Here is a 23,905-nt window from a genome sequence, read left to right as displayed (position 1 = left end):
GGTTAAAATGGATAAAAGGAAGTACTTCTTCACCCAAAGGGTGATTGACATGTGGAATTCACTGCCACAGGAGGTGGCGGCGGCTACAAGCATAGCCAGCTTTAAGAGGGGATTGGATAAAAATATGGAGCAGAAGTCCGTCAGTGGCTATTAGCCACAGTATATATATGTGTGTGTGTGTATGCATGTATATGTATGTATGTATACACACACTGGCCACTGTGTGACACAGAGTGTTGGACTGGATGGGCCATTGGCCTGATCCAACAGGGCTTCTCTTATGTTCTTATGTGACTTAGAGTGTTGGACTGGATGGGCCATTGGCCTGATCCAACATGGCTTCTCTTATGTTCTTATGTGACACAGAGTGTTGGACTGGATGGGCCACTGGCCTGATCCAACAGGGCTTCTCTTATTTTCTTATGTGACTCAGAGTGTTGGACTGGATGGGCCATTAAATCTATTCTCTGGCTTGCATCCATGCTCCTTCCTGATCCTGACCTGCTTGATTTCTATGGCACCCTGACCTTTTGGCTTTTGGACATTGACTTCTGATTCCGGGTTGTGATTCTGCATTGGTGACGTGGCTCCTGCTTGACTTCCTGGACTTTGACCTTGGACTGGCTTTGGACTCCTGCCTGCCTGCACCCTGAGAACATGACAGAAAGCCAAACCATGCCACTGTTTATTTACAATCCATTCCTCTAAAATACTACTTTTGCTTCTGGTTTCTGCCCGAAGCCCCCTTTTATTGTTGAGAATGAAACTGAAGACGGCCTTGATTGATGACTTCACTGAAAACAGGAACTTTCTTTCCATATTTTAAAACAGATTCTGGAAAGATAAACTGTCATGAAAAATTATGTATGGGTAGTAATCCTGAATGGAATCCTAGAAGAGAAGAACATAAGAACATAAGAAGAAGAAGAAGAAGAAGAAGAAGAAGAAGAAGAAGAAGAAGAAGAAGAAGAAGAAGAAGAAGATATTGGATTTATATCCCGCCCTCCACTCCGAAGAGTCTCAGAGCGGCTCACAATCTCCTTTACCTTCCTCCTCCACAACAGACACCCTGTGAGGTGGGTGGGGCTGGAGAGGGCTCTCACAGCAGCTGCCCTTTCAAGGACAACCTCTGCCAGAGCTATGGCTGACCCAAGGCCATTCCAGCAGGTGCAAGTGGAGGAGTGGGGAATCAAACCCGGTTCTCCCAGATAAGAGTCCGCACACTTAACCACTACACCAAACTGGCAAACATAAGAGAAGCCATGTTGGATCAGGCCAATGGCCCCTCCAGTCCAACAATCTGTGTCACATAAGAACATAAGAGAAGCTATGATGGATCAGGCCAATGGCCCCTCCAGTCCAACAGTCTGTGTCACATAAGAACATAAGAGAAGCCATGTTGGATCAGGCCAATGGCCCATCCAGTCCAACACTTTGTGTCACATAAGAACATAAGAGAAGCTATGTTGGATCAGGCCAATGGCCCCTCCAGTCCAACACTCTGTGTCACATAAGAACATAAGAGAAGCCATGTTGGATCAGGCCAATGGCCCCTCCAGTCCAACACTCTGTGTCACATAAGAACATAAGAGAAGCTATGTTGGATCAGGCCAATGGCCCCTCCAGTCCAACACTCTGTGTCACATAAGAACATAAGAGAAGCCATGCTGGATCAGACCAATGGCCCATCCAGTCCAACACTTTGTGTCACATAAGAACATAAGAGAAGCTATGTTGGATCAGGCCAATGGCCCCTCCAGTCCAACACTCTGTGTCACATAAGAACATAAGAGAAGCCATGTTGGATCAGGCCAATGGCCCATCCAGTCCATCCCTCTGTGTCACACAGTGGCCAATATATGTGTGTGTGTATGCACACACACATACATATACATACATACATACATACATAAACACACACATATGTACACCCCCACACCCCCCCCACATATATACACACACACACACACACACACACACATACACACACACACACACACACACACACACACAGTTGCTAATAGCCACTGATGGACCTCTGTTCCATATTTTTATCCAAATAAAAGAACACATTGACCTTTGGGACTTGGGGAGTATGTTTTAAATTAAGTTATCTATACCAGGGGTGGCCAACAGTAGCTCTCCAGAAGTTTTTTGCCTACAACTCCCATCAGCCGCAGCCACCATGGCCAATGTCTGGGGCTGATGGGGGTTGTAGGCAAAAAAAAAAAACCATCTGGAGAGCTACCATTGGCCACCCCTGATCTATACAAATGAAAACAGTTTCTTAAAAAAAAATACCCTTGAAAACAGCAGTTGCAAAATGGGCATTAGAGGCAGGAAAATCTATCAGATCTTTATGGTCCTTCTGATAAGCTACTGGGATCCTTTGGCGCTCACCAAACACACCGTGTATTGTTCTCGTTTGATCTTGCGAATCAATTACTCATGCACTCTGGCGATGTGCTCATCAGCCCTGGGAGGAAATGCCAGGCGCAATTGTGCAAGTTTGTCTTTGGCGCAAGGCCCTCCGACTGGGGAATCCCCAGGCCACCTCATAAAAAGGCCCTCCTGGCTCTTTCTCAGCTGCATCCCTCCAGGCATTGAAAATGAAATTGACCACAGCTGCTGGGCTCCTCTTGCTCCTCCAAAATGCAGTAGCCATGGGTACCACTCCAACAGTGACCAGAAATGAGGTAAGAGGTATCTTAGGATGATTGACTTGGTTCTCCAAGTCTTGCTTCCTTCTGTCATTGAGGTCAGTCTGTAAGGACCCTATTCAGAGGGTGACCATCACATCAGAGGAACATGAGATCTCAGCAATAGGGTGCCCTGTGCCATTGGGGTGCCAGGGTTTCACCTGTGGACTCCCTCTCTTGCCAAGTGCACAAAGGTGTTTGTTGTTTGCCTGACCGTAGAAGAAAATCAGGGATAGACTCTATAGCAAATCCGTGCTGTTTTGCTTGTACACAAACATTCTGTGTAGTTCAAAGCCCTGTGGAGAATTCGGAGGGTTCTTTTTAAAAATTTCTCATTACAACCAGTTCTCTGACTCACTCTGAATGTCGTTGCCTGCTTTTCAAGGGTCCTACCTGGAAGACACTATTGCTCTTTTAGCATTGCCAACTCTAGGTTAGGACATCCCTAGAGATTTGGGGGTTGGAACCTGGGAGGGCAGGGTTTGGAGAGGGGAGAGAGTTCAGCAGGATCCAATGCTAGATAATTCATCCACCAAAGCAGCCGTTTTATCCAGGGGACTGATCCCTGTCGCCTGGAGATCTGTTAAAATCCTGGGAGATTGCCAGGCCTCAGCTGGAGGTTGGCAGCCCTACCTTCACTGCTACCCCTTAGGGTTTCCCAAGATTCTCATAGGATTCTCCCTTCCCCACTCCCATGTTTTTAAATAACCACCTCTTATACGCTAATAGCAGAGTTGGCAAATCTTTGGACAGCTCCTCTGGAGGGCCAACAAGAGGGCACAGAGGCCAAATGAGGATCCTGGTTGGAAGTTGGATCTGCAGTGCTGGGCACAGCTGAGTCAGGGTGGAGGTGACATGGAAGGGGGAGCAAGGGTGGTGTTGAGGGCCAAGGAAGGAGGGCTGGACAGAGCAGGGGGAATGGATGCAGGAGCCCGGGAAGCTGCCCTTGAGGAATTGATCGCCGGAAGGCACACGAAGGGATCCACGTGCTCATACAGTTGAGTGCTCGGGGGGGGGGGGGGGGTTAGGTTGGGCTAGGCTCCAACCAGCTGTGTCTATCAATGCGTATGTCTGTGTCTATCAATGCACAGCCTGGATCAAATAAAGAAGTGCAGGGACACTGGGAGAGATAAAATATTATAAGACACAAAGCCAATCTCTGCTCCATGGTGTGATTCTCAGCGGTGGATTCTGATCTGATTCTGTCTTCACAGAAAAAAGGCGATTTCTGCTGATTCCACCTCCTGCTGCACACCCTCAATCCCCCGCCCCGCCCCCCCTGAATTGTTTCTAAGAGTACTCTGATTCCCCCTCCCCCCCAGGAATACAATTTGGGAGCCCTGAGTAGGGTGCTGCAGGAGGAGGAGGGGAAAGCTTGCTTTATGAAGGTTCATTTCATGAGCCGATATTGTCAAATATGTGCTTACGTTGTAATCTTACATTCCCCCCTCGAACAGATCCCAGTGTTAACATGCTAATCACCTAAAGGGGTGTGGCAGCAGAACAGCACCTTGTTCTACCTCTGGGGGAAGGGACTAACCCAACTAGTCCACCATCCCAAGCTGGCCTTTTGTTAACTTTAAGAGGGGAGGGATCCAATGCTAGAGAATTCATCCGCCAAAGCAGCCGTTTTATCCAGGAGACTGATGGCTCGGTGGTAGAGCATCTGCTTGGGAAGCAGAAGGTCCCAGGTTCAATCCCTAGCATCTCCAACTAAAAAGGGTCCAGGCAAATAGGCGTGAAAAACCTCCGCTTGAGACCCTGGAGAGCCGCTGCCAGTCTGAGTAGACAATACTGACTTTGATAGACCGAGGGTCTGATTCAGTAGAAGGCAGCTTCATATGTTCATATGTTCATTAATGCAGATGAAACATCCACACTTTGCTACAGCTGTATGGGGGTGAGGAGTGCCCCTTTCGGACAAGGTGAGCAGCAATGGGGGTTGTTTTTGGCTTCTATCTTGCAGCAAGGCATTAATCCTTGAACAAATGTTCCACGTGGAAATTTTCAACAACAATCAGGCAAACAGTTTTAGCACAACTGATTTTTATGAATGGTCTTGAAAATGCCCTAGTAATGCTGTTTCCTTGTTCTTCCCCCTGGGTGACGATCATTAGAGAGAAAGGCCACCATCCGATTGGTTGACTGACCTTTTCCCTCCTCTCATATTCTCACAGCTTTTTGCCAATGTCACCGGTTCTTCAGATGAAAATGGACTGTGCCACTGTTCTGTATACCTCCCAGACACCACATTTCCTGTGCAGAAGGTTGAGCGGCTAGAAATTCTAGCCCAAACACTCTCCGTGAAGTTCGACCAGGAGCTCTCCAAAGTAAGTTACCCTGTTTTCCAAAAAGGGGCAGTTCTCAAGCAGAAAAGCTTCAAGGGGAGATTAGAACATGAGATTGCTGAATCTGAGTTCCTTCACAAGTTCAGAAAAGTGGACTCCACCTAGGGCTGAACAGTGCCGGATTAAACCCTGTGGAGTCCCCTAGGCAGTTGAAATCTTGGGGTCCCCCTTGCAAATTATCTTCTAATATCTCCTGCAGGCACCTTCTCAAAAGCCCCTTTGACAAAGCTGCAGGGGAGAAGCAGAAAGAGACACAAGGCCAGCCCTAAGCTATCTGGCGCCCTGGCAAAGCTAACTTCTGGTACCCCCCCCCCCTCCCCATTGATAACCAATTTTCGAAAACAGATGAAGTGTCACCATGACTTCCAGGTGCTCTTATGGTGGAAGAGGCAGTCTCCAATAGAATTCTGTGCAACCAATGCTCCTCCATTAAAAACACCAAGGTATGAAAAAAGATGGGGAAGGCCAAGGGGATTCTGTCGCTAAGGCTTAAAAAGGGCAACTCACACTTTGGTTTCCATGGGCTTTTGCAAGGCGAGAAAAAGTGCCCCCTTCTTCCCATCCCAAAGAAAGAGGAGCAGAGTCAAGGTGCAGGTGAGTTTTTTCCAACCCCCTGGGCTTTTGCAAGGGAACAGACTGTTGGATCTCCCTGGGCTTTTGCAAGGCGAGGCAAACACAAACTCCGATCTCCTTGGGCTTCTCTCCACGGCCCTGGAGAGGCAAACCAGCCCGGGGCCCCTAAAAGCGTGGGGGCCCTTAGGGCAGTGCCTACTCTGCCTAATTGTTAATCCAGCTCTGGGACTGAATAGGGATGTAGGATTCTTCTCTCACTAGAGATGCTAACTTTCTGCCCCCAAGCATTTGCCCTCTGCTCTAACTAAGCTGATGACAGAATACCTGGTGCCTTGGCACAGCACTCCCCACAAGCATCCTTGACAACACCCCTCCCACCTTCTGACTTTGAAAAAAGATTTTGTTCATGCTCCTTTCTGATGAAGGGAGATTTGACTCCTGAGGAGAGCTGGCACCCTGAAAATCCTGTTGGCCTTTAAAGTGCTAAAAAAAAAGATAAAGGTAGTCCCCTGTGCAAGCACCAAGTCATTACCACCCCATGGGGTGACATCACATCATGACGTTTTCTTGGCAGACTTTTTTCCCCAGGGTGGTTAGCCCTTGCCTTCCTCAGTCATCTCCACTTTCCCCCCAGCAAGCCGGGAACTCATTTTATCAATCTTGGAAGGATGGAAGGTTGAATTCACCTTGAGTCGGCTACCTGAACCCAGCTTCCGCCGGGATCAAATTCATGTTGGGAGCAGAGCTTGGACTGCGGTACTGCAGCTTACCACTCTGCGCCGTGGGACCCCTACCTTTAAAGTGCTACTGGGCTTGAATTTAACTATTTTTTCAGATGTGAAATAGAACAACCGACTCTGTCAGAAGGGCGGGAAAGGATGCTGAGAGGTCCTTCAATCAGTACAAAAGGGGACTTTGTAGTGGGAGTAGTTCATAGGGATGCCAACTCCAGGTTGGGAAATACCTGGAGATTTGGGGAGGCACATCAGCAGGGTACAATGCCACACGATCCACCCTTCAGAGCAGCCATTTTCTCCAGGGTAACTGACCTCTATAGTCTTGAGATCAGTAGTTAGTTCTGGGAGACCCCCAGGCTCCACCTGATGGTTGGGGGTTTGGCAGTGGAGGGAAAGGGAGGGACAGCAGCAGGGTACAATTCCATACAGTCCCCCCCTTCATTTTCTCCAGAGGAGTTGATCTTTTTAGGCTGGAGATCAGTTGTAATATTCCTGGAGGTCTCCAGGCCCCGCCTAGAGGCTGGCAAATTCTGAAGGGTGAGTGAATGACTCCAGTATTTGGCTAAGCTGCCCAAAGGCCACTGAGGAGCCAAGGAGGCAGAAAGTTCCCTGGCTGCTATTAGCTATGCTGGTTTAGAAAGAAGTGTGTCAGCCTTAAGAATGAAGACTGCAGAAAAGTCAAAAGCTTAGGACAGAAGGAGATGGAATGTTCTTCCTAATGTTGAGCCAGAAACTCTTTTGATTTAATTTCAATTGGTTCATTAACTGGTCAAAAGAGAGGTGATTCATCTCCTGGAAGTCCTTTGATCAGTTAATATTACTGCTTGAGGGACACAGCTGAGGAACTTCTTCCTTGATCCTGTGATGTCTTGGACCCAATAAATTGTGCATAGAATGAGTTCATGGGTTTGAGGAGTTTGTGATTCATTAGATCCAACCCAGACCCCACAGATCCATCTTGCTTCCCCAAAAATCTGAAATCCCTGTTATTCTACTTAGGACAAACTCCCTTGCTTTGCATTTGCTTCGGTTCTTTGTTGGAGAAATTCAGCTCCCATTTCTCTTGTAAAACTGATAAATAACCCACAACCTCTGTTATCTCAGGGAAACCGAAAAAGGCTTTGGCACAGTCAAAAGCCAGAGCTGCTTGGTGAAAAATATGCAGGATTTCAATTAGCTGTCCAGGAGAAAGGCTATGACTGCTCTAGGAAGCAGGCCATCTTAACAAATGAAGTGTCCTTGAATTAATCAGAGCCAAAGACAGAGTGCTAAATTATAAATTCTGGCCATAAATATTCATAAACATTCCCACGATATAATTGGGAAGAGATAAAGCACACACAACAGCGACAAGAAGGAGATGGTGAAGGAAACATTTTTGTTGTTGTTTAAATAATTTTCTTTGATATATACCGAGCAAACACGGGAAGCTCTCTCCTTAGAGAAAAAGGGCAACTGAGATGGGGAGGGGCCCTCTTCCTCACCTGCCTCCTCAGGTGCTCCAATCATCTCAAGTGAAGTTTGTTAGGCTCTCCTGGGGAGCCGAGGTTCACTTCACCTTACTAATTGGAAAGGAGATTTGGGGATGGAGTCTGGGGAGGGTTTGGGAAGAGGAAGCAGCTCAGTGGGGTATAAATGCCATAGAATATACCCTCCAAAGCGGCCTGTTTCCTCAAGGGAAACAGATCTCTGTCGTCTAGAGACCAGTTGTGATTCGGGGTGATCTTCAGCTCCACTGGGAGACTGGCACCCTCCGCCTATTGACGTGTCAAGGTGGATTCATGAGCCCCTCAGTTTATTGTTACCCAAACCAAGCTGAGCAAGATTAGCAAAGGAAACTTCCATTTTATCTCACCTACCTGAATCATCTTTATGTGTGCGGAAGCTGCCAGGCTGACCGGTCTGATCCCTTCAGTCTCAACATCAGCAAGTCTTTCTTCAGGCCTGGTGTCAGGCGCTATCAAGAGATGAGGAGGGTTCTTCTACTGAGGGCTGCCAACTTGACAGGGGGGAAAAAATGTTGTGTCTCTTTAATGGAGGCTTAAGGTATGGAAAGGCAGGGTAGAAACTTTCCATGGCATACAGGTAAATAGCTCCCTTGCATTTGCTGCCAATCAAAGGGACAAAGCAAGAGGAACCAGTTCAAAAGTCTGAAACCTCCGCCCATTTCCTCTCCCCAGCTGCAGTTTATTTCATGTTTGTTCCCTCCCCTGTTGATATTTCACGCCCCCTTCACAGTTCTGTTGGCTCTGAACTTAAGGGTGAGAGGGAAACTTCTGTTGGCTCTGAACTTAAGGGTGAGAGGGAAACTTGAAAAACAGCTTCTCTTATTTCTTCCTTCAAAATTTGCCTCCTGGGAGGCTCAGCTCTTCCTTGGGAAATACCTGGTGATTTGGGCCCCTGGTTGATGGTGGTGGCGGCGGCGGCGGTGATGATGATTTATTAGGCTTGATTAATCACTCTATCCCAGCTTGCACCAGACTCTGGGTGATGTACAGCATACATTAAAAGCACATTAAGCTATCATGCAGTTCTTTCAATAAACACATGCCCTTATTACAACCAAATGCATGTACTTTGGTAGTCCTTCCAGAGCCCTGATACACAACAGTTGCTGAAGCAGCCTGCCTGCCATTGGCTGCATGCAGCCAACACCCAGCATTTCTCCATTTTTAGTCTCTTTTGGTTCTCTGATTTCTAGCTCCTATGTCTTTCGGAGTCTCAGGATGCCAGAAACAAGCCAGAGGGCTGTTTCGATGCTCACTTTGTTGCGTACTTCATACTCACTTTGTTGTCAGGGCCTTCCCAAACTTCAGATAGCAGCTTGCAGGATTTAGACCTGAGCTCACAAAGGAATTGGCTGGCAGAGAGGGAAGGGAACCCAGCCGCCATCAAGGGAGTACTGTGTTCAGTTCTGTAGGCCAGAATGGAGCGTGTGCAGAGGAGAGCAACGAGGATGATCAGGGGCCTGGAGACCAAGCCCTGTGAGGAAAAGCTGAGGGACTTGGGAATGTTCAATCTGAAGAAGTGGAGATTGAGGGGGGACAGGATTGCTCTCTATGGTTGGGTACAGGCAGGCAGCTCCATGCACGGGAGAAGCGCCTTAGATCGCTGCACCCCAAAATGGAGTGGACTAATCCTGTTAGGGTTGCCAATCCCCAGGTGGGGGCAGGAGATCCCTCGGTTTGGAGACCCTCCCCCCGCTTCAGGGTCATCAGAAAGCGGGGGGAGGGGAGGGAAATGTCTGCTGGGAACTCTGTTATTCCCTATGGAGATTTATTCCCATAGAAAATCATAGAGAATTGATCCACGGGTATCTGGGGCTCTGAGGGGGCTGTTTTTTGGAGTAGAGGCACCACATTTCAGTATAACATTTAGTGCCTCTTCCCAAACTACCTCCCAAATTTCAAAAAGATTGGACCAGCGGGTCGAATTTTATGAGCCTTAAAAGAAGGTGTCCCTATCCTTCATTATTTCCTATGGAAGGAAGGAATTGCAAAGGTGTGCCGTCCCTTTAAATTTGATGGTCCGAACTCCCTTTGGAGTTCAATTATGCTTGTCACAGCCTTGATCTTGGCTCCACCCCTAATGTCTCCTGGCTCCACCCCCAAAGTCCCCAGATATTTCTTGAATTGGACATGGCAACCCGAAATCCTGTTGTAAGCTGCTCTGAGTCTCTGATTCAGAGAGAAGGGCGGGGTATAAATCTGCAGTCTTCTTCTTCTTATACTCCCATCTGAGGCACTCCCATATCACATGGGGGTGCTTTGGTGCACTCACACAATTCTTGCATGCCTTCCCCTTAGCACAATTTGGGTTCCTTTTTTCCCCTTACTTTTTTAGTGGCCATGCGCTCATGTGTTTTGTGGCAGTGATTTTTTTTTAAAAAAGAATACCAGTGAGCACCTAGAGTGTATTGGTGGATTCACACTGCCAATCTGCCTTGCTTGCGTGCTTCCATGGTCAGATGTCAGGAAACACAGGTGGGATGCAGCAAAAGATTTTGCTACCACTTCCCTACTGGTAGCTATTTGATTTTGCTACCACTTAAAAACATAAAAACATAAGAGAAGCCATGTTGGATCAGGCCAATGGCCCACCCAGTCCAACACTCTGTGTCACATAAGAACATAAGAGAAGCCATGTTGTACCAGGCTGAGGACCCATCCAGTCCAACACTCTGTGTCACATAAGAGAAGCCATATTGGATCAGGCCAATGGGCCATCCAGTCCAACACACTATGTCTCATAAGAACAAAAGAGAAGCCATGTTGGATCAGGCCAATGGCCCATCCAGTCCAACACTCTGTGTCTCATAAGAACATAAGAGAAGCCATGTTGGATCAGGCCAATGGCCCATCCAGTCCAACACTCTGTGTCTCATAAGAACATAAGAGAAGTCATGTTGGATCAGGCCAATGGCCCATCCAGTCCAACACTCTGTGTCTCATAAGAACATAAGAGAAGCCATGTTGGTTTACAAGATTATACATGGGATGGAGAAAGCAGAGAAAGAAGTCCTTTTCTCCCTTTCTCACAATACAAGAACTTGTGGGCATTCAATGAAATTGCTGAGCAGTCGAGTTAGAATGGATAAAAGGAAGTACTTCTTCACCCAAAGGGTGATTAACATGTGGAATTCACTGCCACAGGAGGTAGTGGCGGCTACAAGCATAGCCACCTTCAAGAGGGGGTTAGATAAAAATATGGAGCAGACGTCCATCAGTGGCTATTAGCCACAGTGTGTATATATATGTATACACACACACACACATGCGCACACACACACACACACACACACACGCGCACACACACACACACACACACACACACATATATATAATTTTTTGGCCACTGTGTGATACAGAATGTTGGACTGGGTGGGCCATTGGCCTGATCCAACATGGCTTCTCTTATGTTCTTAAATTATGAGTCTGTTGACTTCAAAGAATATTGTTCTCATTTGCCTCTCTGAATGCAGTTGGTGGGCACTGCAAGTGGAGGACGGTGGAACAGAGCAATGTCCAGACTAAACCAAATCCTCCCTCTGTGAGAGTGAGCAAAAGCAGAGAGAGCTATGGGGACAGGACTGGCGAGTCTATTTAGAAAAGGCTGACAGATGTTTTACTGCTGTGGGATAAAAGCAGGCATCCACAACATGGTGCCCAGGGCACCCCCAAGCGTTTTTAGAAAGTGGGCAGGGCTATGTGGGGTTTTTGCCTAGCAGGGCTTCTAATTGGCCACTGGGGGCTTGACTGGCTGTGCAGAGTGTTTAAAAAGTTGCTTCAGCATCAGCTGCCGCCGCAGCACAACGGTCTTCACTATGCGACTGATGGTAAACTTTGTCTGCGAGAAAGCATCTGGAAATAATAAGTTTATTTAGAAAGGCATCCTGATGTACAGAGATTCTGCTTGAAGTGTTGAAGGGTGACTATTAGCTATGTATGACCTTACACCCTGACATTTTGTGGCTGGCTTTGCCTCCTGTGGCAGCCAATTGGTGGTTGCACCCACCACCCTGTGTGAGAATTTTAAGGGTGCCTGCAGGTTCAAAAAGCTTGGGGACTCCTATTTTAAAGCTTCATTTGCTACTCTCCTTACTCCGCTTCACTGATATTGTCAAAAAACCACACCCGTGACTGAGGATCCCTGGTGATTTTTTCCCAAAGAACTGAAGGCAGTTGGGAAAAAAAGATTTCTAGGCAAAATGACAGAGCAGTAGTGGACCAACTCCAAGTCTATGTGGGCTCTAGACCCTTTCCTGTATGGTTTCAGTCCAGGCTGCAGGACAGGAGCAGCTCTAGTGGCTTTAATTGATGACTGCCACCTGAATGAAAACAAAGGTCATGCTTCTCTGTCGCTCCTCTTGGATCTGTCTGCGGTTTTTGACAGTTTTTGACCATACCAACCTCTTTGGAGGCAGCAGTAGGGACCGGGAGAAGTGCCTTTGATTGGTTTAAATAACTCTTATAAAATAGACTTGAAGGGTTGCTATTGGAGATGGGCTATCTTTAGTTAGGGAGCTCTTCAGGGTGTGGAGCTCTTCAGGGTGCAATCTTATCTGCCATGTTATTCAACCTTTGTGTAAACCCTTTAGGAGAAATCATTTGTAGCTTTGGAACTGGATGTCATCAACATGCAGGTGACATCTCTCTATTAAAATCCCCAGGTGATTCAATAGAGATCCTGAGGCACTGCCTGACTGCTGGAATTGAGTGACTGAAAGCAAATAGATTGGAACTAAACTCAGACAAGACTGAAATGATGCTGGCTGGGAAAGCAGGTGTCTTGAAGGACCTTGTGCTTCCCTCTTTTGATGGGGTTCAGCTAACACTTAGGGTTATATAGGATCTGGCATTACCGTTGGTGAAGCGAGCTAATGCAATTGCAAAAAATACTTTCTTCCAACTCAGTCTAGCCTGCAAGATAGCCCCGTACCTTGACTCAGCTAGTCCGGCAGCTTGAATCCACACTGTGGTAACATTGAGATTAGACTGTAATGTGCTCTGCGTAGGACTCCCCTTGAAGTCAGTTTAGAGACTTCCGTTGGTTCAAATTACCGTGGCTGGGTTATTATCATGACCTAGACAGAACATGCACATAGCTCCCATTTTGCAATCTTTCCACTGGCTGCCCATCAATACTGGGCTAAATTCAAGGTATTGACTATCACAGACAAAGCCCTTCGTGGCCATGGCCCCTTTTATGCATGGGATTGCTTCTCTGTGCTCTGCCATAATGACTTCACTCATCCCAGCAGGTTCTGCGACTGGGCAAAATTGATAAGCATCCATTCTCTGTTGTGGCCTTGATGACGGGATGGCCTTGACTAAGATAAGATAAGATAAATTTATTGTCATTGTTCTCAGAAAAGGAAAATGAGAGCAACGAAATGAGGTGCTCTTCCACAAACATCCAACACATCAACACTAAAAAAAAAGGACATATACATAGACCATTAAAATACATCTAAAACAAATAACCATTCATGACCCTACATTTAGCCTACATCTCAAACAAAATAACCATTCATAACCCTGCATTTAGCCTAACCACAGCACTTGGATAGAAGCTGCCCTTAAATCTATTCGTCTTAGCCTTCAACACTAGGTTCAAAAAGCTCCCACTTTTCCAGTTTCCCAAAAAACTATGCAAAATAAAATTATCCAAAAGGGCTTTTTTGCACAGGACATAGGACTTTACTGTAACGAAATGTTCAGAAAGTTTATTTATTTATTTACTTTATATCCCGCCCTCCCCGCCAAGGCAGGCTCAGGACGGCTGATTACACAAGGGTCAGCAACAGCATGCCCGACCATTGAACAGTAAATACAAACAACATTAAATATAAAAACGTTAAAACATTTAAAACATCTGGTGATAATTTGATGTATCCAGACAACAAGATATTAGCGGTGGTAATCAGACTGGTCGATTAACTTCTGGAGGTCCCAGGCAAGCCACTGGTGGTGTTTCTGGGCCCAATCCATTGCTGTAATTATGAAAAAGCGTGGTGGAAGAGTGCCGTTTTGCAGGCCCTGCAGATCGGTGTGAGCTCTCGCAGGGCCCTCACCTCCTCCGGCAACTCATTCCACCAGCTGGGAGCAGCAATGGAAAAGGCCCTGGCTCTTGTTGACGCAAGCCTAGCTTCTTTGATGCTGGGGACCATCAATCGGTTTTGGGTTCTGGACCAGAGTGCTCGCTGGGGCTCGCTGGGGCCTCTAAGGTATGCAGGACCCTGGCCATATAGGGCTTTAAAGGTAATAACCAGCACCTTGAAGCAAATCCGGTACACTATCGGTAGCCAGTGCAGCACTTTCAGCACAGGCTGGATGTGCTCCCGTAAAGGAACTCCCATTAACAACCTGGCTGCAGCATTCCGCACTAGCTGAAGTCACCGGATGTGGGACAAGGGCAGTACCATGTAGAGGGCATTGCAGTAATCTAATCTTGAGATTACCGTAGCTAAGTCATCACGATCAAGAAAGGGAACCCACTGTCTTACCGTCCGCAGATGGTAAAAAGCTGACCTGGCAGTGGCGGCTACTTGGGCCTCCATCATTAAGGAGGCATCCAAGAGCATTCTTAAGCTTTTAACCATGGGTGCTGGCATAAGCTGCACCCCATCAAAGGTCGGTAAACGGACCTCTGGTCCCAGACCTGGCGACTTAGGTATAGGACCTCCGTCTTCGTCAGATTTAATTTCAGTCCACTCAGCCTGAACTGCCCCGGCACGGCTTGCAATGCTGTGGACAGATCTTCTAGGGTGGAATTGGACTGGCCACCCATCAACAGGTAGAGTTGGGTGTCATCAGTGTACTGGTGACAACCCAGCCCATGCCTCTAGGCGAGGGGGCGCATGTAGATGTTAAATAACATCGAAGAAAGAACCGCTCCCTGTGGCACTTTGCAAATAAGTGGGTGTCACCGGGATAGTTCTTCCCCTAGTGCCACCCTGTCCCCAACCCTGGAGAAAGGAGGAAAGCCACTGCGAGGCTAACCTCTGGATTCCAGCGAGGCGACAGGTCAGTAACTGATGATCAACCATGTCAAATGCTGCCGACAGGTCTAATAACATCAGCACTGCTGAGCCACCTCTATCCAGGTGTCTCTGGAGGTCATCTGTGAGGGCAACCAGTATCGTCTCCGTCCCATGACCCAGAAGAAAACTGGATTGATGTGGGCTTAGCACGGAAGCATCATCCAGAAAACTCTGAAGCTGCATGCCATAGCCCTTTCAATAATCTTGCCTAAAAACGGCAAGTTGGACACCGGCCGATAGTTTGCCAATTCAGCTGAGTCCAAAGATGGCTTATTAAGAAGGGGACGAACCACAGCCTCCTTAAGAGGCCGGGGAAAGGTTCCCTCAAGGTTGACAATTTCCCTTAGGGAAGCCTGTAGCCCCTCACGACCAGCTTTTATTAGCCAAAGGGGCACAGGTCCAGCCTACAGGTAGTTGGGCGTACAGTAGAGAGTATTCTGTCATCTTCCTCCAGGCTGAGTGGAGTGAAAGAATCCAAAACTGGACTAGAAGACATGCTCGGACCCTCGAGTTCTGTTACTGTTTCTAAAGTGACTGGGAGGTCGTGGCGGAACAACAGGCCTTTATCTGCGAAGAAGCTCGCAAAAGTGTCGCAGCCGATATCCAATTCCCTAGCATTTGGTATACCCATCGATAGGGTAGTTAGAGACCGAATTGTTCAAAATAATTGTGCTGGGCACGAGTTCGCAGACGCGATCATGGCCGTAAAGTATACTTTTTTAGCGGCCTTGACCGCCATCTCATAGGTTCTCATAAATACCCTATAAGTTGATCGTGTCACTTCATCACGGGCTCATCGTCACAGCCTCTCTAGTCATCTGAGCCTCCATTTCATTTGCCATAGCCTTGGCGTATACCAGGGTGCCAGCTTTGTACAGGGGCGCAGAGGGCGCCTGGGTGCAATTTCATCGATGGCCGTGGTGAGCTTGTTTTTCCAGGTTTCCACTAGCTCATCTAGGGAATTGCCAGGGGGCCAAGGATCCCAAAGTGCCATTTGAAACCACATAGGGTCCATTTGGCTCCACGGGCGAGCAAAAATACGCTCACCACCCAAGCAGGGTTGGAGCGGGACCTTCAGACGAGCCTTCAGGGCGTAGTGGTCCGACCATGGCACTGCATCTGCAATAATTCGGTGCACTGTCATTCCTGTCACAAAGATCAAATCCAGGATGTGACCGGCTTGATGGGTGGGAGTTGTTACATATTGAGAGAATCCTAGCGCCTCCATGGATGACACCATGTCTGACGCCAATGTGGAGCCCACGTCATTGGCATAGACATTGAAGTCACCCAGGACCAGAAGTCTAGAGAGCTTCAACGCCCAGCCTGCTATAGCCTCCACCAGGGCCGGCAGGGCATTGGCTGGTGCAGAGGGTGGTCGGTACACCAGCCAAATAGCCAAACTCTCTTTCGCCTCAACCAACATGCCGGCACATTCAACACCGGTGATCCTTGGAGCCAGAAGTGCCCGGAAGGAGTAAGCCTCCTGAATGTTTCAGCTCTGTTTAAGATTTTTTTTTGTTTTCATCTGTTTTTCCAGATTTCTGTAGTCCAAGCCCTATTGTGTTGTTTATTGGATGTCTCATCCTGTTGGTTGTATTTAATTTACACTATGTAATCCACCTTGAGTCTCAGAAACAAAGAAGGAGTATAAAATAAATAAATAAATAAATAAATTAGTAGTAGTAGTAGTAACCAGCAAACAGGATACAAGAAAATGTGTGGGTGTTCAAGCATCCCTAGTATCCCGCCGTTGTTCCTAGTCAAAAGTACTTTTTCGTGACCCTTACTCACAACTGGAAACACTACTCTGCAGAAGTTTTGCCATTCACTGGAATACACTGGAATAACAATACTCTGTGTCAGTGTTCCCATTTCCCCATTTATGATAGGAAACCTCTAGGTAATTGCGGTCTTTGCCTTCTGATGCTCACTGGTGTGTGTGTGTGTGATTATCCTACGGAGAAAAATTAAAAATAAAAATAAGGTCTCGTCTATGTACAGGAAGTTCTGACCATAGAATTCCTGGTGATTCCTACAGCTACTTAAAAGTGACAAAGTGTAGCTCTAGGAATTGCCAGGAACTTTATGGTCAGAACTTCTGGTAAGTAGCCGAGACCTTATTTTCTTTATTTAATTTTTCTTTTGGGACGCTGCCTCCCCCCAACCCTCCCACACTGCTTGGCAACTCTACACTTGGTGTTCTTTTGGAACACAGACACTTTCTTGTTGAACTCAGTTTTAAAAATTGCTTTAAAAAAAGAGGTGATCAGAGATTACACGTCACCCGTCTGGCAGACATTTTGCTCTATCTGTGCCATTTATCTGTAATCTTGGCTCTGAATTCTGGGTCTAAAAATAAAGATAGTCCTAGGTTAGCTACTGCACTCCGTTGTACCCATTTAGATCATAGTTTGATCAGGGCAAGATAGTGAGAAACAGTGAGGCAGAAGTTATTTTTTTTAATGAGGGACCTTAAAATACATTTGCTCTCCCACGAAAATGGATTTGGTGGGAAAAGTTTTGGAGACAGCAGAGCTTGACTTTTTATCCCAGCTGATGGCTGGGAAATCTAAAGAAGAAGCAAGAAAAAATTGGATGAAGTTGTTTGCCTGGTTGGACACTCAAGATTCTTAAGATTCTCTGGTGTGATCTGATTCCCCCCCCCCCTTTTTTCCCCGTGCTTATATTATAACATTTATCTTTAGTGGAATTATCAAATTTATTTTGAATAAAATTGGTAAATTACTAGAAAATAGCTAAAGAGTTACATTATAAAACTTTAAAATGGATTATATATGGTTTAGACAAAAGAAATAATAATAAGAGACAACTTATATTAAGAAAATATTGTGGAACTATCCTTTTGTTTTTTGGAAAGTATTTTATATAAAACAAGGCCAGAATGTAGTGTGCTTTTATCCCCTTTTCTCCCCGATCCCAATTTTCTAAGCTTTTCTGAAACTAATAGAAACTTTTGAAAATGAAAAAAATACATTTGCTAAAATGGAATGAATTCATCTGTGTTTTTTATAGGTCAGCCAGTACACCAAAGCCATCGAAATCTATGAACAAACTATTCTGAACCTAAGTCTTAAGGTTGAGGCCATGGAGAAGACCAGCATTTCTTATACTGAGCTGGACTTTCAGCTGGTGAAAATGGAAATCGTTCAAATGGAAAAGCTGATCACTCAGCTGAAGAGCACGCTAACTGGGAGCAATGTGGTTGTTGAGCAGCTGCATGTAGAGGTATGGTTAAAACGTTGTCCACCCCGCAATTATCTCTGACTTGACCCAAGGAGAATGGCTTCCCATGATTGTCCTATGCTTTGTTCATGTGCAACAGGAGGGTAGAGTTTAGCTCTTCTCATTTAGTTCTTTCTGTCCAAGCCAGTTTACGCTGTCGCTTATATAGAAATAGGGCTGAAGAGGGCAAAGAGAGAGACAGAGATTTCAAGAATGAAGCACATGAACACATGGAAACTGCCTTTATATTGAACAAGACCTTGGTCCATCAAAGTCAGTATTGTCTACTCAGATTGGCAGTGGCTCTCCAGGGTCTTGGGCAGAGGTCTTTCCAATCACCTACTGCCAGATCCTTTTAGATGGAGATGCTGGAGATTAAACCTGGGACCTTCTGCATGCAAAGCATGAAAAGCAGAGGCTCTTCCACTGAGCCGCAGTCCTTCCCCAATGAGACAGAAGTTAGTGTGAGGTTCTGCCAAGTAATACTTAGGAAAGCTCAGGGGAAGCTTTATTGATATGTTACTAGTTCAGATTCATTCATACAGAGGTCTTGCCAGGAATGAAACTAACATCTAGAGACAGCATTATATATTGTCAGGAAAGCATGCCCACCCCCGTCCCTGAACTTCAAAGACAGAATTCTTTACACAGTAATTCACAGTGCTCTCATTTCCTTATCTCCCAGCCTCCATCTCCAGATGGTGTAAAAGGCAGAGATGGGGAGGCCCCACATTCCCAGGCAGTTACCAACAGCCTCAGTGTGAGAACCAAAACAACCATTCCAAGAATGTCGTAATATACCCATAGCCAGACAGTATGCAAAATGGTGCAGGAAGAAAAATAATACGACAGGAGGACTCATACTATGGATCTTGACATACTGCCCCCCAAATATTACATTCCCTCCAGTTTGGCAGGGTACTGTTTATGAAACTCTTGAACTAATTTTTTAGCATTTACAATAGATGCTTGGACCCATTTGCTATGACCATTAGAGGTTTTCACTGAATTAAATCATACAAGACATCTATTTTCAGTTTGCTTGACTTCTTGATTGTGATTGTCCATCAACCATGACTGGGGGGGGGGGGGGAGAGTGGCTGGTTCAGGGTGCCATTTATCTGGACCAGGAGTTTTTCCTTGTTTAAGCTGAAATGAAGAACAGAATGTACATGTTTTAGATTTTTAGGGGGAACCCAATTCAACAGTTACACTGTTTATAAGACAACATACTTTAAAGGGTCCTAAATACTTCCAGCCAAGTTTTTTACTTGGCTGTTCCCCTCTCAAGTTCTGTGGAAACATAAACTGAGTCTCCAGGCTTGAATTTCGGGGGCGGGGGGGGGGCTTTTCTTGTCAGCTTGTTGTTTATAATCCATTTTAGCTTTTTCCAGCAGTGCTCAGCATATGATAGAAAGTCTCCCCAATCATCTTGTTGGTAATTGAAACTGAGAAATAGGTCTAACACTTGATTAGTCCAGTCTGTCTGCCCGTCCATCTCTGGATGGTGAGCCAAACTGAGCCCTTGTTCCCTACCAGATGATTTCATAAACTCTCTCCAGAATTTAGCCACAAATTGGGGGCCCTCGTCCGAGATTATTTTGTCTTGGAAATAATGCAAGCGCACTACATGCTGCGTAAACAGTTTAGCTACTTTTTAAGCGGTAGGGAGATGTACACATGGCACGAAGTGAGCTTGCATAGAGAAAATGTCCACGATTACTAGGATCACAGTTTCCCCTTTGCTGGGAGGCAAGTCCATAATGAAGTCCACTGAGACCACTGACAAGGGATCGGAGGGGCTTCTAGAAGTTTTAGAGTCCAGGTGGCTTCCCACCCCCCTTGCTTTTCTTTCCCATTAGGCAAATTTGGCAAGAGATTACATGTTGAGAAACATCTTTGTGCATAGATGGAGCATCTTTACAAACCCCAAATGTTCCACAAGTTTGATGTCGTGACAGTGTTTTAGAACCAACCCCCCTCAGTGCCTCAGGTACATACAACTTTTCACCCCTGTAAAGGCAGCCATCATCCCCAGGGGTGAGGGGATCTTTGAAGTGACTCCCACTCCTTTGCCAAGACATGTTTGATTTCTTCTGTCCAGGCGCTGGGGGGAGGTTTGTAGCAATGTTTGTGTGCAAAACTAACCTAAACATAACCCAGGCTTGCCTGTATGTCATTTCCTTTATCTAGATTAAGAATCTGAGCCTCACAGTGACTGCGCTGGAATCCCTGGACAAGAATAACGTCCTGGCAATCCGTCGAGAAGTCATGGCTCTCCAGAATAGACTGAAGGAGTGCGAAAAGGACCGAAACCATACTAGCATTCCCCACTTCCCACCTGGTAAGCACTTACCCTGTTTGGGAAATTAAAAATGTACATAAGATTATATTGCCTTTCTTAGAGTGTATAGCAAGTAATGGTGTGACCTCCTGATAATTCCTTTGCACAGTCTGAAATCCAGACACGTGATACACATTTATCTGCCCCTTCCTCCAGAAAGTGTCATATTCATTTACACCCTGCCCTTTCTCCCCAGTAGGGAACCACGACTGCTTAAATCATAGGACCATCGGAAGAGCCCTGCAGGATCAGACCAGTGTAGCATCTAGTCCAGCATCCTGCCTCACACAGTGGCCAACCAGTTCCTCTGGATAACCAACAACAGGGTAGGAAGGCCAAGGCCTTCCCCTGATGTTGTCTACTACCTCTGGAATCCAGAGGATTAGTGCCTCTGTATGTGGCAGGTCCCCTAAATCAGCATGGCTAGTAGAAGAAGAAGAAGATATTGGATTTATATCCCACCCTCCACTCCAAAGAGTCTCAGAGCGGCTCACAATATCCTTTACCTTTCTCCCCCACAACAGTCATCCTGTGAGGTGGGTGGGGCTGGAGAGGGCTCTCACAGCAGCTGCCCTTTCAAGGACAACTTCTGCCAGAGCTACGGCTGACCCAAGGCTATTCCAGCAGGTGCAAGTGGAGGAGTGGGGAATCAAATCCGGTTCTCCCAGATAAGAGTCCGCACACTTAACCACTACACCAAACTGGCTCTCTAGTAGCCACTGATAGACTTATCCTCCATGAATCTATCTAATCTCCCTTTCATAGAATCATAGAGTTGGAAAAGACCATGTAGGCCATCTAATCCAACCCGTTGCTCAATGCAGGATCAACCTAGAACATCCTTGACAAAGTGTTTGTCCAGTCACTGTTTGTTTAAAGACAGAAAAGTGTATTGAAAAGTTGTGAAATATATACAGAACAAGAACAGTAGCAAGTAAATCACTTGAGATATGTAACGATAAATATTCAAATACAAAGAATAAGTAATCAGGAATAAAATTGCAAAAGAAAATGTATACACATTAGGAGACAATTTACGAGATGTGAAGTATACGGAAGTAATCTAAAAAAGGGAAGGTTTCCGACTCTGGGATGACATCGCATCATGACGTTTTCATGGCAGACTTTTTACAGGGTGGTTTGCCATTGCTTTCCCCAGTAATCTGCACTTCCCCCCCAGCAAGCTGGGGACTCATTATACCGACCTCGGAAGGATGGAAGGACAAGTCAGCCTTGAGTTGGCTACCTGAACCCAGCTTCTGCCGTCATCGAACTCAGGTTGTGAGCAGAGCTTGGACTGCAATACTGCAGCTTTGCCACTCTGTGCCACGGGGCTGCCTTGTAGTAATCTAAGGTGGGGTTAAATAGCATATGATTTAGCAGAAAATTCAAACTAAGAACAAACAAAGAATGATCACTCTTACAACACAGAACCAAAATTGTAAAGCCATTAGGTAGGAGGAGGACAGAATATATTGGAACTGAAGCTTCAATATATTTGAAAATTTAAATATGGACCAAAAACGTGTCTATAAGTTTAGGAAGCAAAATAATATTATATACTATACCAAAGTGAATTAAATTGTGATTAAACAGTAAGATAAACTAAACATGCCCACTCCTGTGTCATTAGTGAGTACAGAGGATACCTGGTTAGAATATGGCAAAAAATACAAAATCCGAGTAGTACACACAAACTATTTTAATAAATTTACACTTTTAAAGACACATTATCACACAAATTTCCAAATTCCTTCCAAAAGTCTCAGTGCATAAAATACTGTTCAGTCCAAATTATTGTACTTGTAGTTTTCAATGATGTAGAAATAAGCCAAGGAGAAGAAATAATTCCTTATAAGAGACCGGTTTCGGCCACGCCTTCCTCAGTCACGACTCTCACACAAAAAATTGCGTCTAATTCCTCCAATTTCGAGTATGATCATTCATTAGTTGGGACTCAGTCTAACTTTGTTTACGGGCAACACCTCCTTCCAAATTTACAAGCTGGTTACGCCCCTTTGAATTTTGCTGTATAATTAAGTGTTAGAAGTTGTACGAGTGTGTGAGGATTTGAATGCCGAGATACAGTAGGGAGGACACAGACCACTGAAAGGAATAATGCTGACGGATGAATGACGCTGAAGTGGAAGAGAGATTGAGTGGAAGAATACTAGATTTGGATTGATTGATTTGATGGAACGGAAGGTTGAAAGTTCCGAGATGGAACTGAAGGTTGAAAGTAGATGTTGCAGTCAAGGAAGGGATTCTTCAGACTTAGAAATATAAAAGCATCATGTCGTCAGCAAACAGGCTTTGTTTCAGAGTATGGGAGCCACAAGTGATACCATGAATGTTTGCATCATGCCAGACTCAGGCTACTAAAGGACCATGCCTTTCTGAAACTTGAACGTGTCAGACCATTAATAGAAACATGGGCTGAAGGGTTGGAATAGATAGTTGTAATAAGCTTTGATGACAGTGGTTCCAAAATCCATGTGCCTTAAGAGTGATAACAAGTATGAACTCTCCAAAGAGTCGAAAGCTTTCTTGATGTTGAGGGAGAGTAGAACTGCAGCTGACTTTGAAGCAGGCCTCAGATTCAGTGGGAGCTCACAGGAGCACAGCTCCTGAACCTTTCTGAGAGTTCCACCTCCTTGTCCATTGAACAGTAGGTGCAGCTGCATAACAATCCCTGGATGAGCTCCACCACCTATTTTTCTACAAAATGACCCCTGCTTTGAAGATTCCCATGATGAAAGCACATGTAAGGTTTTATAGATGTCTGTAATCCAGTTTGGTCTGCATGAATATAATTAGTTATCAAAGAATTTAGGTGCTTGGCTAATGCTGCTGTAAAGATTTTGAAGTCTTGGTTTCATAAGGAAATGGGCTGAAAAGAAGCTGGATTAGTGAGATCTTTGCCAGGCTTGGGGAGAACTCTGATAGAGACTTCATCCCAGGTGAAAGGTAGAATTCTGCTCCGAAGTACATCGTTGCAGACATTGGTTAAAGGTTGGACAAGACAGTTTTATAGTGTCCAAAATTTCTGAAGGCTCAAATGGAAAATCAAGGAACTGACAGTTTGCTAATTTGTTCATCTTCAGACATCTTGTTAATCTTCAGACAGTTTGTTAATTTGAGAGTGGTGTGTGAGAAATTTGGAGAGAGGTGAAGGTTTCTGAGAAGTATACAGGGACTGGTAATAGTCATGAAAGATTTGAGTGCTGTCTGATGACTTGGTATACAAGTGCCCATTAGTATCTTGGGAAACATGGATGAAGCCAAGAAAGTAATTTCAGAGAACAAGGAGAGCTGATGCAGTGTTTTTGTTTGATGAAGAGTAGATATTTTTGTATTTTGGAGCTCTCAATAGAATCCAGGATTTTCCGTTCCAAGATGAGTTGTTTATAATTTAT

At 45.7% G+C, this 23,905-nt stretch overlaps 1 protein-coding gene across 1 annotated transcript in view; it reads left to right on the top strand.

Annotated features, from left to right (window-relative positions):
* Positions 1 to 2,663: 2,663 nt before the first annotated feature.
* The window catches only part of OLFM4 (olfactomedin 4), a 33,095-nt gene continuing 11,853 nt past the window's right edge, over positions 2,664 to 23,905 (top strand). The window contains exons 1-4 of the mRNA XM_060235224.1: positions 2,664 to 2,696; positions 4,877 to 5,029; positions 17,936 to 18,148; positions 20,339 to 20,489. Coding sequence (XP_060091207.1) covers positions 2,664 to 2,696; positions 4,877 to 5,029; positions 17,936 to 18,148; positions 20,339 to 20,489 — 550 coding nt within the window. The remainder of the gene's footprint in view (positions 2,697 to 4,876; positions 5,030 to 17,935; positions 18,149 to 20,338; positions 20,490 to 23,905) is intronic.

Source organism: Heteronotia binoei, chromosome 3 (genome assembly GCF_032191835.1).
Source record: "Heteronotia binoei isolate CCM8104 ecotype False Entrance Well chromosome 3, APGP_CSIRO_Hbin_v1, whole genome shotgun sequence".
Taxonomy (NCBI): domain Eukaryota; kingdom Metazoa; phylum Chordata; class Lepidosauria; order Squamata; family Gekkonidae; genus Heteronotia; species Heteronotia binoei.
Note: the sequence above shows the minus strand (reverse complement) of the source record. Positions and strands in the feature narration are given on the sequence as shown.